The sequence below is a fragment of the Coffea arabica genome, chromosome 1e (assembly GCF_036785885.1).
Source record: "Coffea arabica cultivar ET-39 chromosome 1e, Coffea Arabica ET-39 HiFi, whole genome shotgun sequence".
In the NCBI taxonomy this organism is placed as follows: Eukaryota; Viridiplantae; Streptophyta; class Magnoliopsida; order Gentianales; family Rubiaceae; genus Coffea; species Coffea arabica.
The window spans coordinates 54,329,845-54,343,429 of record NC_092311.1 but is presented as its reverse complement, the minus strand read 5'-3'; the positions used below and the strand labels follow the sequence as shown (position 1 = coordinate 54,343,429).

General features: G+C 37.7%; 2 protein-coding genes and 1 long non-coding RNA gene across 3 annotated transcripts; 2 read left to right on the top strand and 1 right to left on the bottom strand.

Annotated features, from left to right (window-relative positions):
• Window positions 1-1,322: 1,322 nt before the first annotated feature.
• Window positions 1,323-3,355, top strand: LOC113690050 (bidirectional sugar transporter SWEET14). The gene is made up of 6 exons (XM_027207872.2): window positions 1,323-1,510; window positions 1,635-1,671; window positions 1,825-2,035; window positions 2,178-2,339; window positions 2,480-2,599; window positions 2,743-3,355. The coding sequence occupies exons 1-6, from the start codon at window positions 1,462-1,464 to the stop codon at window positions 2,965-2,967; spliced, it is 804 nt and encodes a 267-aa protein (XP_027063673.1). The 5' UTR covers window positions 1,323-1,461; the 3' UTR covers window positions 2,968-3,355.
• A 2,639-nt stretch (window positions 3,356-5,994) lies between these two features.
• Window positions 5,995-8,235, top strand: LOC113717440 (uncharacterized). Its single transcript, XM_027242265.2, has 3 exons — window positions 5,995-6,282; window positions 7,311-7,408; window positions 7,667-8,235. Exons 1-3 carry the CDS (start codon window positions 6,099-6,101, stop codon window positions 7,955-7,957), a joined length of 573 nt encoding a protein of 190 aa, XP_027098066.1. The 5' UTR covers window positions 5,995-6,098; the 3' UTR covers window positions 7,958-8,235.
• A 1,082-nt stretch (window positions 8,236-9,317) lies between these two features.
• Window positions 9,318-10,221, bottom strand: LOC113690043 (uncharacterized). The gene is made up of 2 exons (XR_003448305.2): window positions 9,799-10,221; window positions 9,318-9,586 (listed from the first exon to the last, which is right to left on the bottom strand). It is a non-coding gene; the product is annotated as an uncharacterized lncRNA (long non-coding RNA).
• Window positions 10,222-13,585: the final 3,364 nt, after the last annotated feature.

Sequence of the window (13,585 nt, the reverse complement as noted above, 5' to 3'; positions counted from 1 at the left end):
TCAGTTATAAAAAAAATGAGAGTATAATCTTTGATAGCGCTTTTTTGTTCTATTCATTCCAGTTTCTTCAGAGTTAGAAGAAGTTACTTTGAAGTAGTATAATTCAAAACTTCTAAATCTCGAGAAATCTCAATATTAGTAGTTGTAAGTTACAGCTATTAGATGACTCAAATCACCCCAAGTACTTTCTCTAAAATAGTACTGTACTAAAAATCAAACTTTCATTATTCATTATAAGGTACATTTTTTTCCTTTTTTTTTTTATCTCGCTTCTAATTAATGAGAAAAAAAGTTCAGGATTTGATGATGGTATAACGAATATACGGGATGAGTAGTTCGTAACGGAGTGCAAGAATAGTACCAGTACATTAATTGGCTTCAAAGCTCCGTTTAAAAAGCACAAAAAGCAAAGCATGGCAAAGCCAGCGTCAGCAGGTAAGATGGAAAGCTCCGTTTAACAATCATTTCATTAGTAGTACTAGTATTTAGTACTCTGCTTAGGGAGCCGCAGTCAGCTGTCATCAGGGCAGAGCGGGGAGCGGTGATCCGTTTAACGAAACGTTAAGTATGTAACTGATGAGTGACGATGATCCCCTGCAGGTGCAGTGCTGTCTCACATGCAATGTGCATTCTCCCAAAAATAACATTACGGGCTTCAAGAAATTAATGGTTATGTTGAAGAGGATCGGGCCGCTACTGCTAGCTAGGTACGTGTTACACACGACAGGACTCCGAAACATTCATGCATTTTAGCAAAAAATGGAGGACATATAATTACTAGCTAGTAGCTAGTACCATGCTACATTAGTCGCCAGCAAGGAGGGACTTAAGTTAAGTCGCTTCTTCGACTGTAGGAAAGGAGTTCAAATTTTATACCAAAAAATTTAAGGGGTATCATAACATTCTCTTGATCTAGTCAGATTTGCATGCCTATTAATCTCTATACACAAGTCTCTTTAGACTCCATCTTCCTGTAAATTAGGATAGAATAGGTTATACAACTGTTGTCGTCGGAAAAAAAAAAAAAATACCATACCACGTTGGCTTAATAATCACTAGTATTTCTTGTATCCACGTACATCCCTCACACAACACAAAAGACTGAGACTAAGATGGCATGTAGAACTAACGATGCTGGGAATTCTCCCCAGACTAACTTACTATTTGAGGTAAAAATCCAACACAGATGCCTTCTGGCTTGACGATGACTGAGTTGGGAATTTGGGTTTTTTCAACTAACCAATCGACTCACTGACGCAACTCACACCTCAACGCTCCCCTTATAAGTTATTAATACTGACTGAATCCTGGTAACTCTGATTCCTGCACTAGTATATAAGCGTAGCCTGCCTAAGTGATCGAAGAAGTCCCTTCCAAAAATCAAAAATTAACTAAGGCCCTTCCTTCCTCTCTTCACCTCCACGCGCAGGTGCCGGCCCCTGCAACTGTCACTGGCCAAGAATGGCTACCTTCTCTACTTCTCAGCTGGCTGCTGCCTTCGGCATTCTTGGTACGTATCTCTCCCAATTAACCTCCAATTTCCGCTGCTGCTCATATCGATCTACGCTCTCTATCTATTTGCTATGGGAATTCTGAACCACACTTTTCTCTCTTTTTGTTATTGTGTGTATCAGGCAACGTAGTGTCGTTCTTGGTCTACTTGGCACCGTTGTAAGTGATCATTCTTGTGCACCCTGTTGCTAGCTTAATTTACATGACTTACCAGATTGTGGTTTTAAATCTTTTGTTTTGGTCCTTTTTCTTTTAAAAAAAATATATATACATATATACTACTAGTAATCAATCCAAGATTTTGGGTTTCAGGCCTACGTTTTACAGGATTTATAAGAAGAAATCAACTCAAGGATTCCAGGCGGTACCCTACTCGGTAGCACTGTTCAGCGCGATGCTGTATCTATACTACGCTTATCTCAAAAAGAATGAGATCATTCTGGTGACCATTAACGGTGGTGGCTGCGCCATAGAGACCATCTACCTCGTACTCTTCATGATATATGCAACCAAAGATGCCAAGGTTGTGCTCTCCAGCTCTCGTTTTCCTTCTCTGTATGAAATGTCAATTATATATGCTCATATCCGCATCATCCATCTTAGCTAGAGATTTCCTCCCCATTAATTTGCTCAGGCATAGTATCGAATTTACGTACGTTATGCAGATGCGCACCGCGAAGCTGCTGGTGATATTCAACGTAGGGGCTTATGCTTTAATCGTGGCTTCCACGTTCCTTCTCTCCCAAGGCCATCGCCGAGTTGCGCTTGTGGGATGGATCTGCTCCGTCTTCTCAGTCTGCGTTTTTGCTGCTCCTCTTAGCATCATGGTACCTGTCACTAGCTAATATATGCTAGTCCAATACTACCACCACTGATGCATCTTCTACTACGTTTTTCAAATATTAGGATATACAGGAGTTGCACTGCTAATTTCGTACTACTACCAATTAACACATGGTAACTGCAGATGAAAGTTATAAGAACGAGGAGCGTCGAATTCATGCCCTTTTCCTTGTCTTTCTTCCTCACGCTCTGCGCTGTGATGTGGTTCTTCTACGGCTTTCTGATCAAGGATTATTACATCGCTGTAAGTTGATCTATTATCTGATGAACTGAATTAATAGTCATTGAGATTCCTGAAACGTGATACTCTGCATACATATTTTATGCTCTCCTCTTTTAATTTCAAGTGAAGTCACGGTTTCTTCCGTTGAAATTGGCGAGCAACAGGCTCCCAACATCTTAGGCTTTGCATTTGGAACCGCGCAAATGGTATTGTATGCAATATACCGAGAGAGGGACAACGGCTTGGTTCTTCCGGAAGCTTATGTGAAGGAAATAGCGGTGACAGTCATGGAAGTTGGAGCAGTACTGGAGACGCCACCCGCGGATTACGACACTGCTTGTGCAAAACCCGTCATTGATCATCCATCTACAGATCAACCCATCGCGTAAAACTACACCTTCAGCGATACCTGAGTTTCAAGACAAATCAAGTGATGCTCGGAGCGTGCTCTCTTTCTCTCCATTTTTCTTTTTCAGTACGAAGGAGTAAATGAATGATTAACTAATTAGTAAAAGAAACCACACACTCATGCATAGAAGAAGAAGATCGATGATGATGATGATGATGATCAATCATGAGGGCCTAGCAGTTTGGAGAAAGGCGTCCAAAGCTCTAACCAGCTACGTGCATCGGGGACGGGCGTTCTTCTGTCAATTAGCATATTACTATTCCAGGATGGATCCAACTTCTCTAACTATGGACTTCCAGTCCTGTAACTGCGAGTTAGATATATCATATATGTGGAGGCTGATTATGCATCAGATTTCCTTCCCGCCACCATTTTCTATATAACTAGCTAGTTATTTAAAATACTAAATATAAGACAAACAATGAAACTAAATGATATAAAAATAATTACTTTTGCATGATACAATAAACTGATTAGTTCTCACCAAATCTTATCTCGATGGTGATAAATTAAGTATCGTATGAGAAAAGTAAATATATTACAGAGCATATCACTATTGGATTACTTTTTTAAAAAAATGTAAAGAAAATAAACTAATAGGAAAAATCACTTAAAGGAAAAAGAACAAAAAAAGATATCCATATAAGTAGCATGTGATCATGATTCTCAAAAATGGGTAACTGATTTCAAATTAGACATATCTTTTCATTTTTTTTTAATGTTGGAGAATGGATGGAAATTAATTAGAATTTTACAAATTTATAATTGATTAATTATAAGGGAGGGTTGAGTTGGGTGGTAAAGAGGGAGGAATTATAATAGTAGGTCCTCCGTTTAAGACCTCCTACTTGCCAAACAAAATTTAAAAAGTATATAATCAAGCCAAATAAAAAAATAAAAAATGTGATTGGAGATAAATAAAAAAAAACTATAAGTTGATTAATAAAAAGATTTGATAAGGGGAAGAGATGGTTTAGGGGAAAAGAGTATAAATGAGAGATCCCGCATTTAAGCTCTCCCACTTACACGATTATGGTACGTGCTTAAGTACACAAATCATCCCAGTGGCTGCTCCTATTAATCATCGTGTAGATGCATTCTTTTTTAATTAAATTAATAAATTCACTCATCACGAACGAACATTCCTTTTCCGTCTTTGGAGAGGTGTGATAACGGTAAGAAATTAGATTACTAGTCACGCCAAACTCCATGTCAAGGATCCTCAGGATATTTTATGCCGAAAATATCCAAACTTCATCCCCCAGCTTTCTCTATCAGAAGTTTGTGAGTTTGGGAAGCTAAGTTGTGTCCTTAACGAACTCTTTTACAAGTGCGTAAATTTGGGACAACAAACAAACACGATGATTGGTTTGCCAAAGGTACGTTACTCGTACTCTTTTACCTTATCCCACAAATTAAGAATGGAAACTTGATCACTCAATCATCTTTTCTGTCAAGTAATAACCGAAGATGCCTTGAGACATCACGTTCAAGGTATGGGTATTTGGCAAAAAGGGCAAAAGGGAATTTTGCAGAGGTCCACCAAGAGTGGCTAAGCGGTTAATAATTAAGTTCCATGCAATTTGAATCCTCATTCCCTGGCTCAAGGAAAGACGCCACTAAACTCGAGCATGTTTTGCCCCACCCAAACCCAAAAAAAAAAAATTTTTTTTCTTGAAGAATGCAATCGCCTTGTCCGCTACACTCTGGGAGAAGGAGATTGGAACAAACCGTATGTTAGGGTGGTTTTTTAAGTTGATTGATGATAATAGTTGATTTGATGGCTACTTTTAAGGTTTATGGCTAAGATTGAGGTTTTAGGATTTGGACCTCTTTCGTCGAAGGTCTCCTTTTCCCCCTCCTTGCTTTTTAAATCCCTTCTTCCTCTTGCTAGGGAAAAAAAAAAAAAAAAACTCAATTTGTTGCTAATACTTGTTGACTTGAATAACATATAATTATTTGATTTTTGTGAGTTAATAATCTTGATTTGTACACCTATAATCAAAGGCAATTTAAGTGAATAAATTAAAGAAAGACGACGTTATATCAAACGAAAATATACCAAGGGTTAATTCCATTTTACACGCTTAAATATATTTCAATTCTCACTTTGGTGTCTAAATTATAAATTGAGACACTCTTTAGTCCCTAAACTATAAAAGCAGTCCCAATTAAGGACAATTGTTGGTGAAATCCCGAAAACTAATAGAGTGCTAGTCAAATGAGTAGCAAACCAAACAAACAAAAAAAAGATTAAACAATATCCCAAAAAATCAGAGGGAAGAAAGGAGTTTAAGAATGAAATTGAGAACTGCAGTATAGTTTAGGAAATAAAATGTCCCAATTTAGAGTTTAGGGATCAAAATGAATATCCACATATAGTTGAAGGGTGAAAAATAAAATTAACCATATATTCATTGTAACCAAAATTAAACTTATAAAATAAAGGCATGTGTGCAGCCCATTCAAAAAATTTATGAAACAAAAAAAAGGCCGCCTATGTAACTCTTACATGTATACGTGGAAATGGTGTAAGTATGTTTGGATAGTGTATTATTTGAAATAATTACTATAATACTTTTTGTAATTTGATATATATGATATAAAAAAGTAATTGAAAATATTTAAAAAAATGGACTAGAAAACGTATTTATAATGTAAATGAAGAGAAAGTTTTGGAAATTTTTCTTTCTTTTTCTTTTTCTCGGGATTTTAAACTTTCCAGAGTGGTTACCGAAAAAGAAGAAGAAGAAGAAATTGCATACAGAAACCCACCTTTATTTAATTATTCCTATCATCCCATGGTTCAGAGAAAACCAGGTTGGGTGACGTATTTGGGCCGCAAGAGTTAGAGTAGTGGGCCTCTTCAGAATGGGGGGAAAAAAAGTAGTGGGTTTCTTCACAAAACAAAACAGAAGCCGAACCAAAAAAGTAAAAGGGTAGTGGGCTTGGGTTCTAGACTTACTGCTACATCAAAGAAATTAAAAAAAAAAGTTTAAAAATCAGCGACAGGTCGAAATCTGAAGCCCCCACCCTGTCCCACCGCCGACTTGATATTAAGTACTCTAATTTGCAGAAATCCCTAATTTACTGCTACAGCTGGAGTGCAGGATGAAGAAAAATACTGGAGCTGGAGGCGCAAGCGACGATGGAGTTGGGGTTGGGGGTAATAAGAGCGACCAACAAAGATTGAAAGGCCAATCTTCGAAGGAGAGGAATATGCAGAGATTGGGCGGGAGAGGGCTGTCTCTCCAAGCATTCGCCAGGACTAACCACTATAATCCCGCTCTCATCAGTATGTTCGTCTGCTTTCACCTATTTCGCTTTTTTGCTTAGGGATTTGCTCAAATCCAATTCGTGTAATTCTCTGGCTCCTCCTTTTTTAAAAAAAATTTTTAAAAAAAAGAAGAGAGAGAGTAAAATTGGCTCTAATTTTGATTCACAGGCTACATGGATTATTGTTACTGGCTGTTACGTAGTTGAATAGGAACGTACATTCAGATAGCACCTCGTCACTTCTCATCGTTGAAGGAATGGATTGTCTAGGACTTATCAATGGTCACGCCGCCTTAAGTTGCACCTCCTAATAGCATGAGTTGATTTATTGCTCTTAGATATACTGCATTGGATCTTAGTGAAGTAGGCTTATTTTCATTTTAACATATTAGCCAATTACGGTGCCTTTCTTATTGTTCAAGTTCAATGCCTGGATCAAAATACACCAGAGTCATGCCTTCTGATAGCGCAATCATTCTTATGATTACCGACTTGTATCTGCTAATCTGAACTCGAATCTTGTTCAGATCGTCGTTCTTATTTGACTGGTTGGGCGGTGTGTGATGGGTCATGGTTGGAGAGTTATCAAAACCTAGTAAAATTTGGTTAATAGATGTTACAAAAGGCGATATAAGCTGTTGTTGTTGCATATTGGTATCAACAGCGAATGGTTTTAGCCTTGTATGCACATGTCAAAACTGCAAACTAGATACCCATTTTTAGGTAAAACCCTGATCTAATTAAAATCTCACGGAAATACTTAATCTGTACCTTAGTGAATATGAACAGAGCCAATATGTTTTGGCGATGCTGTGGATGTCCTTTATTACTGGCCACGTTCTCTAAGACTGGCCATCACCTAGATTATTAACTTACACAATCGCTATGTAATCCTAATCTTTCTCGTCAATGGTGAAATTTGATGTGGGATGTGGTTAGGGTATGGATTGCCTTTTGGATTTTGTTTCCCTTATTGTGTTTCAATGCAAGTTTCATTTGGTAGGATTTCCTCTATAGTGATAAGCTTGTGTTGCTTATGTTTTCCAGAGAAGCAAAGGGAGTTCTATAAGAATGCTAAATATGTTCGTAAGTTTAAGAGATCGCTAGGGCAGCATGAACAGCAGATGACTGCTAGGCATTTGGAGGTTTGAATTCCATTACTACTTGGTTTTGCTTAGCTACATTGCCTGCTTTTTCTTCTTGATTGCTGTTACGGTAATGTCTAATCCAAAGATGGTTAAGCCTGAAACTGGCCAGTTGTTGCTTCTCATACATGATCGCTTTGCACATATCATACCTGAATGGCTATCATAATAAGTCATACTGAAAGTTAGATTTGTTCATGTTTTGTAGGTAGCCATTTGCCATCTAGGTTCATATTATAGTTCCAACTGTTAATGCAGGAAAGAAATGAGACTGAGGAAGCTACTGACTTGGACCACAATATTAAGAAAAGGAAAAAGAACAGTGCTAAGAGTCTCAGAGATTTGTATGAAGAGAAGCGTCAAGAGGCAGAGAAAGCCAGACTAGAGAGGGAAGCCTCTATCCAGGCAAAGAAGAAAGAAAGGCAGAGGGCTGAAGCCAGAAGAAAATCTTTGAAGAAGAAGATGTTCAAGAAAACAAAGTCAGGCCAACCTGTGATGAAGCATAGAATTGAACATCTTTTACAAATGATCCAAGGTTCAACGAGTTAGGTTTTGTAGCTGTTCCCTGCAGAAATGTCCGGACACAAATGACCTCAGCTAAGAAAACGAAGTCCAAGGTTTTCATTTTTCTGAATGCTGTATTGTGTTGATCATATGGGAGCATGCTTATCTTAGTACCTGGTTAGGGTCTACCCACTTATGGAATATAGATTGGGATTTATAAGCGAAACAATGCTGCATCTGATTCATTGTAATTTTATTTATGTGTAGACATTCCAATAGTTGAATATCTCGTACATGCTGTCTGAATTGAGGCTTTTGACCTAGTCTTTTGTCTTATAATCTGGTTTTCATGATATCTTGAAGCTTTACTGAACGAAAATGTCCAGTGCTGTTGTACATGTTAAGGAGTCGAGAATTGATACTGGAAGCCCTTTGCTAAGAGATCCCGAATTAGGTTAAAATCTAACGCCAAGTTGGAGAGTTCATCACTCTAGCTGGTGGATTTCGTCATGCATTTGTATCAGTAAGAACGGGAGGAGAAAGGAAAGGAGCAAATGATACATTTGCCCCCAAAAAAAAAAATTTTTTTTTTTTTTTTGGAATGGCGAATTTGAGATTAAGGGTTTCTCACCTAAACTCATAAATCAAGATTCCCGTTCAAATTTTACAAATCATCCAACAATGTAAGTTGATTAACCTGTGATATTAGCCTGAACAATTTGGACAGTAATTCTTCTCTACCCTAGAAAGTATTGAGTGGTTATGTCATATCAGTATCACCGCTCATTTAGCGCCAATTAATGAGAGTTAGGTGTCATTCGTCCAACACTACTGTTTATCAAGTGATTGCTAATACCGCACGCATGGTGCACGTGTGCACTTACTTATCTTATGTTGTCAGAGGCTAAACCCTGGCTCGTTTTTTTTCCCCCCTTATTTTTCATTAATTTCCTAGGAAAGCATTGGTCTAACGCTACATCCCACTCAAATTGGCTCTGCCTGACAGACAACCTTACAGAAGAAAAGTCATCTGTGTGGTCGAATCAAATCCTGCAAAACCACCCTGCTCTTTTTTTTTTTTATGACCTTTCCTTTCCTCAGTAAATCTAATCCTCTAGCGATCTCTCTCTCTCTCTCTCTCTGCTTATGATTCTCCCCGGTATTGTTGCTGCCCCTCATCCAATTTCTGAGGGTAAAAGTTGATTCTTACTCCGCACAGGTCCAATTGCCCCAATCCAAATAAAGTGATGAACCGAGTAATAGTTCTACTTTTGCATCAAAATGAGAGAGCCCATGTTCGTATACGACCCTAGAAAGAATTGATTTGCATGAAATGGACGAATCAGTTGGGAAAATTGAACCTGTTGCCCGCAGAGCAAAGCTTATTATCCACAGGACAATAGAATAGTTAACTGATGAGATGCCGGATTGATAGATAAGCATGCAGCCAAAATTTTCATCCAAAACCAAAAACGAAAAACAGAACCTCCACTAGACGACACGGTGCTAAAGGGTAGATTTGCAGATGCATATGATCGTACAACAATCTTTGCCACCTACAATACGACAACTACATTAATCATAACACTGGAAAAGATATGCCAAAGTACCACCTGTAAGACGCAAGGGAGAAGGCGGGGAAAAATGACTGAACAGAGGCAGAACCCACCCCACCTGTAAGACGGAAGGAAAAAATTTATTAAGGGACTTTATTAGAAAAATAAAATAAAACAAAATCTCCCTCCTTGAAACTTGAAAGGGAGGAGGCTATGAAGCGGTCTTCCCTCCTTGAAAAGGAAGCCTTAAAAAGAAGAGAGAATTGAAGAAGAGAGAGGTCAAGAGGAAAAGAAATACTGTAGTCTCTACAATGATTGAATGGCTCTTACATTTTTATTAACAGGTCATTAATGATAGGCTGGATAGACTGCCACGAGTCTCCGACGAGCTGGTGGTTGTGCGGCGCATATTAACATGAGCACTAGAGCAATTGCAAACGCCAGGAGAAGGCCCATCAGATCAACTCCATCGCCTCCTCCACTAAGCTCCGTACATACTATTTTCCCCATTCAGCCTGAAGAATGATATAGTATATTACCACACAAACTGCACTATAGCAGCGTCTCTGTCTTTCCTGCTGGCTGCTTTGTGCCTCTGAATTTGAATTGTATAGAGTAGAGATAGAGAGAAGTGTACTATAGCAGTGGTTCGGTGGACGCGAAAAATGTTTTTCGTAACAAAGAGGTGATCAGCTACCGGTCCTCCCGGGCTTAAATAGGCGTCTCTCGCATTCTAATTTTCGTGTACCTCGCTTGAGGCCTGCCTTAATATCACTTAACACCCCGTAGTTTTAAAAATCTCTCTTACTTTTCTTGTCAAATTAACAATACAAGATGTCTTTATCATGGGTGATAAATTGACTAAAACCCCTAATTGATTAACTAAAATTTGCAAAAAGTTTAAAAAAAATTAGGACCAACAATTAGCAAAACTATCATTTATAATGAGAACTTTTTTTTCCCCTGAAATTAGCAAAAAGTAGAGAATTTCTAACACTACTATTCGTAACAAATGAGAAGTACATCAAATGGATATTAGAAGTAAATGTAGCCTACTTGAATTTCTTTCACTTTTTGAATTCCTAATTGTCGCCTTTCTATTATAATCATAATATCAATTCTTATATTAAGTGATGTTGATGAATTATAAGAGTACGTTCCAATGTTAGAATTTGTTATCATTTGTTACAATATATTCTATTAATTTCCTGTTTGAGTTGATCATATCGTTGCTAAACTTGTGTTTCTTATTTTGGTGTCTTATTGTCTTTATAATTCGAGTTGGAATACTAGTCATCATTACGCAATTATAAAACTACTCATTCGCCGGAACTTCTCTTTATTGCACTTGCATCTCTCCTAATTTATATTTTGCATATTAAGTTTATTTTGGTCTTAATTGCTGCTCTAATATTTATATAAAGGACAACAAAAAGGTACAAACCAAAGTAAATTGTCATCTCTCCTCTTTTATGAAATTTTTAACGCACAAGGGGTGACAATATTACAACAGATGGCAATCAAGGGGAGGTAACAAAAATTTTTGAAATTATGAAGATGCTAAGTGATCATCCCATAGGGGAGGTTTGTAAAATCATCCCATTCACTGTTTGGTCAGCCTAACTTATTCAACAAGCTCCTAAGTTTAGGGATGGCGGTCACCCACCCCGCGGGGGGCTAATGGGGAGGGGGTTGGGGCGGGGGGTGGGGCGTGGAAGGGGGGAATTTCCCCCCCCCCCCGCTTAGAAACGGGGCGGGGGGCGGGGGAGTGTATCCCCGCCCCGCCACCCGCTTTAAAAAAATAAATATATAAAATAAATATGTATATAATTATATATATAATATATAATTTAATTAGTTACAAACTTATGATAATGATATTATTAGTTATATGTATTATATAATGTCTATTAGTATATATAATATAATTGATATTATTAATTATACTAATAATTATATATGTGTACTAATACAAATTATTAATTGGCTATACTAAATTTACTAATACATTTATACTAAATCCCTAATTACACTTAATACAATACATTTTTTTCTTAAAAAAAGCACAAGTACAATAATGAATTAGTGATTGTATTTGTGCCAAAAGTGAAAACTTGACTACTTTAGTTATATTTATTTCATCATGTTGGATTGTATTCAAATAATTTTTATTTGATTGTTTTTATAAGTTTCAATTGTAAAATTACAATGAATAATAATTTAATAATGTGTTGATATTTTAGTACTTGATTATTTGCTAAAATTTAACCATAATAAAATTATATAACAATTTTTTATTAGTCCCGTGGGGACACCCGCAAGGGAAGCAGGGCGGGACGAGGATGGGGCGGGAGAAGCGGGGAACGGGGGATGGGGAGTTTGTAGGCCGCGGGGCGGGGGATGGGGGAGGGGTTCCCCACCCCAACCCCGCTCCATTGCCATCCCTACCTAAGTTCTTGGCTCCTTCGCTCCTTTCTTTTCAACGGAGAAATGTCAATTTTGTGGTACAATTCTAGAACCCTGCCCTAAATGCTGGCCCCTCTAATTCATAAACGGAGTTTGAGAAATTGGAACTTCACTGTCCTAGTCAATTTGAGGACCGAAGGGATGTGAAACCAGAACGAAAGAGCATTAGTCAAAAAAAGAAGGAAGGAAGAACGAAAGACAAAAAAAATAGAAAGAAAAGCATAGTCAAATAGATGCAGACGGTACTGTATAAACTACCATCGAACATGGGCCTCTGATATTAACATAACCCAATAGACAAAATATACCCATCAGGTATTAACCCCTAGAGAGCATGTTAGACGAAGTGTGTGTGTGTGTGTGTTTTATTGTTGTTAAATTAGTCGAATACTAAGAGGACTAAAACAAGGAGCAGAGTCAGTAGTAATTAATGTGTTTCTCCAAGGAGCTGCCCCCCACAGGCGCTCGGGCGGACTTCGCGTTCTTAGTTAAGGCGCCGGTCCTGGTTTCGATTCCGCGCTTGGGCTGCCTAGGGTAATTTCCTGAGGATCGGTGGGGCCTGCTCTCCTCAGGGTTGGTAGGATTAGTCGGGGTGAGACCCGAACACCTTCCAATTGAAAAAAAAAAAAACTCCAAGTCAATGTCGTCCGGCGATGCTGCAACGGGGGCCTCCCTCCAAATTTAGAGAAAGATGAGTCAAGGGTTAATTTCAGAAACCTCTCCTGAGGTTTTCTCCGATCACACCTAGAACCTTCCAACTTTCAGAAATCACACCTACCACCCTTAGAATGACAACTTTCATCACATTGTCAACCCTTTTGTGTGAGAATAGTATTTAAAAATTATTTATAGGAGAGAGACTATTTTTTGTTTCACTTTTACCCTGCTAGGAAGATGACTTTTGAATTTACAAGATGAAAATAAAAACAAAGCTATTTTGTGATATTATTTTTGAAGCTAAATGGGTGTAAGTGCAATAAGCACAAGAAATTTCTTAACTATGCTACTGTAGAGGACCGTTGGGTGCTTAAGCTGTATAAAATAACTTGGAGACAAGATACCAATATCATTCACCATCAATTTTCTTTGGGCAAATTGCAACAACTGATGCATCAATCGAATATTAATTGTTCTCTACATTTTTTATTCATATTACAAAATCAATTTGATGAAATCCGAGTACAACATGACTAGACTCTTGACTGCATAGCTCCAAATATACAGTCAAGTATTTCTCATGCCTAGACTAAGTACCAATGCTACTCAATATTAGTAAGGATGAACATGATTAGACCCCAATCCTTTAGCTATTTTTGTAGTTTTATAAATATTCGTTTGATTACCATCATCTATGGACTACAAAACATCATTGCATCTAAATTTTGTTAACATGCATACTATATATTAGCTAAGATCTTCACCATTTTCCTTAATATCAACAAACAAAAACTGTAGAAATTAAAAAGCTCATACTTTTTTTCTTTTTATGTATAAGTGGAAGGCGAAACTGATTTTTATCTACTTTAGTGGAGTTGAAGCTGAAAATCCACAACCTCAAGAGCACCCCAGCCTCTTTGGCATTCAATTGCATTTGTTAATTGTCTTTCATCATATGACTGATTTTTGTCTAACTATCACCACCTCTTCATCG

Bases quoted from the DNA above. Each gene is read 5' to 3' on its own strand.
- LOC113690050 (XM_027207872.2), top strand. From the start codon at position 1,462: ATGGCTACCTTCTCTACTTCTCAGCTGGCTGCTGCCTTCGGCATTCTT. The intron at 1,672-1,824 runs GTAAGTGATCAT...TTTGGGTTTCAG, and splicing joins TTGGTCTACTTGGCACCGTT to GCCTACGTTTTACAGGATTT. The intron at 2,340-2,479 runs GTACCTGTCACT...TGGTAACTGCAG, and splicing joins CTGCTCCTCTTAGCATCATG to ATGAAAGTTATAAGAACGAG.
- LOC113717440 (XM_027242265.2), top strand. From the start codon at position 6,099: ATGAAGAAAAATACTGGAGCTGGAGGCGCAAGCGACGATGGAGTTGGG. The intron at 6,283-7,310 runs GTATGTTCGTCT...TATGTTTTCCAG, and splicing joins CTATAATCCCGCTCTCATCA to AGAAGCAAAGGGAGTTCTAT. The intron at 7,409-7,666 runs GTTTGAATTCCA...CTGTTAATGCAG, and splicing joins TGACTGCTAGGCATTTGGAG to GAAAGAAATGAGACTGAGGA.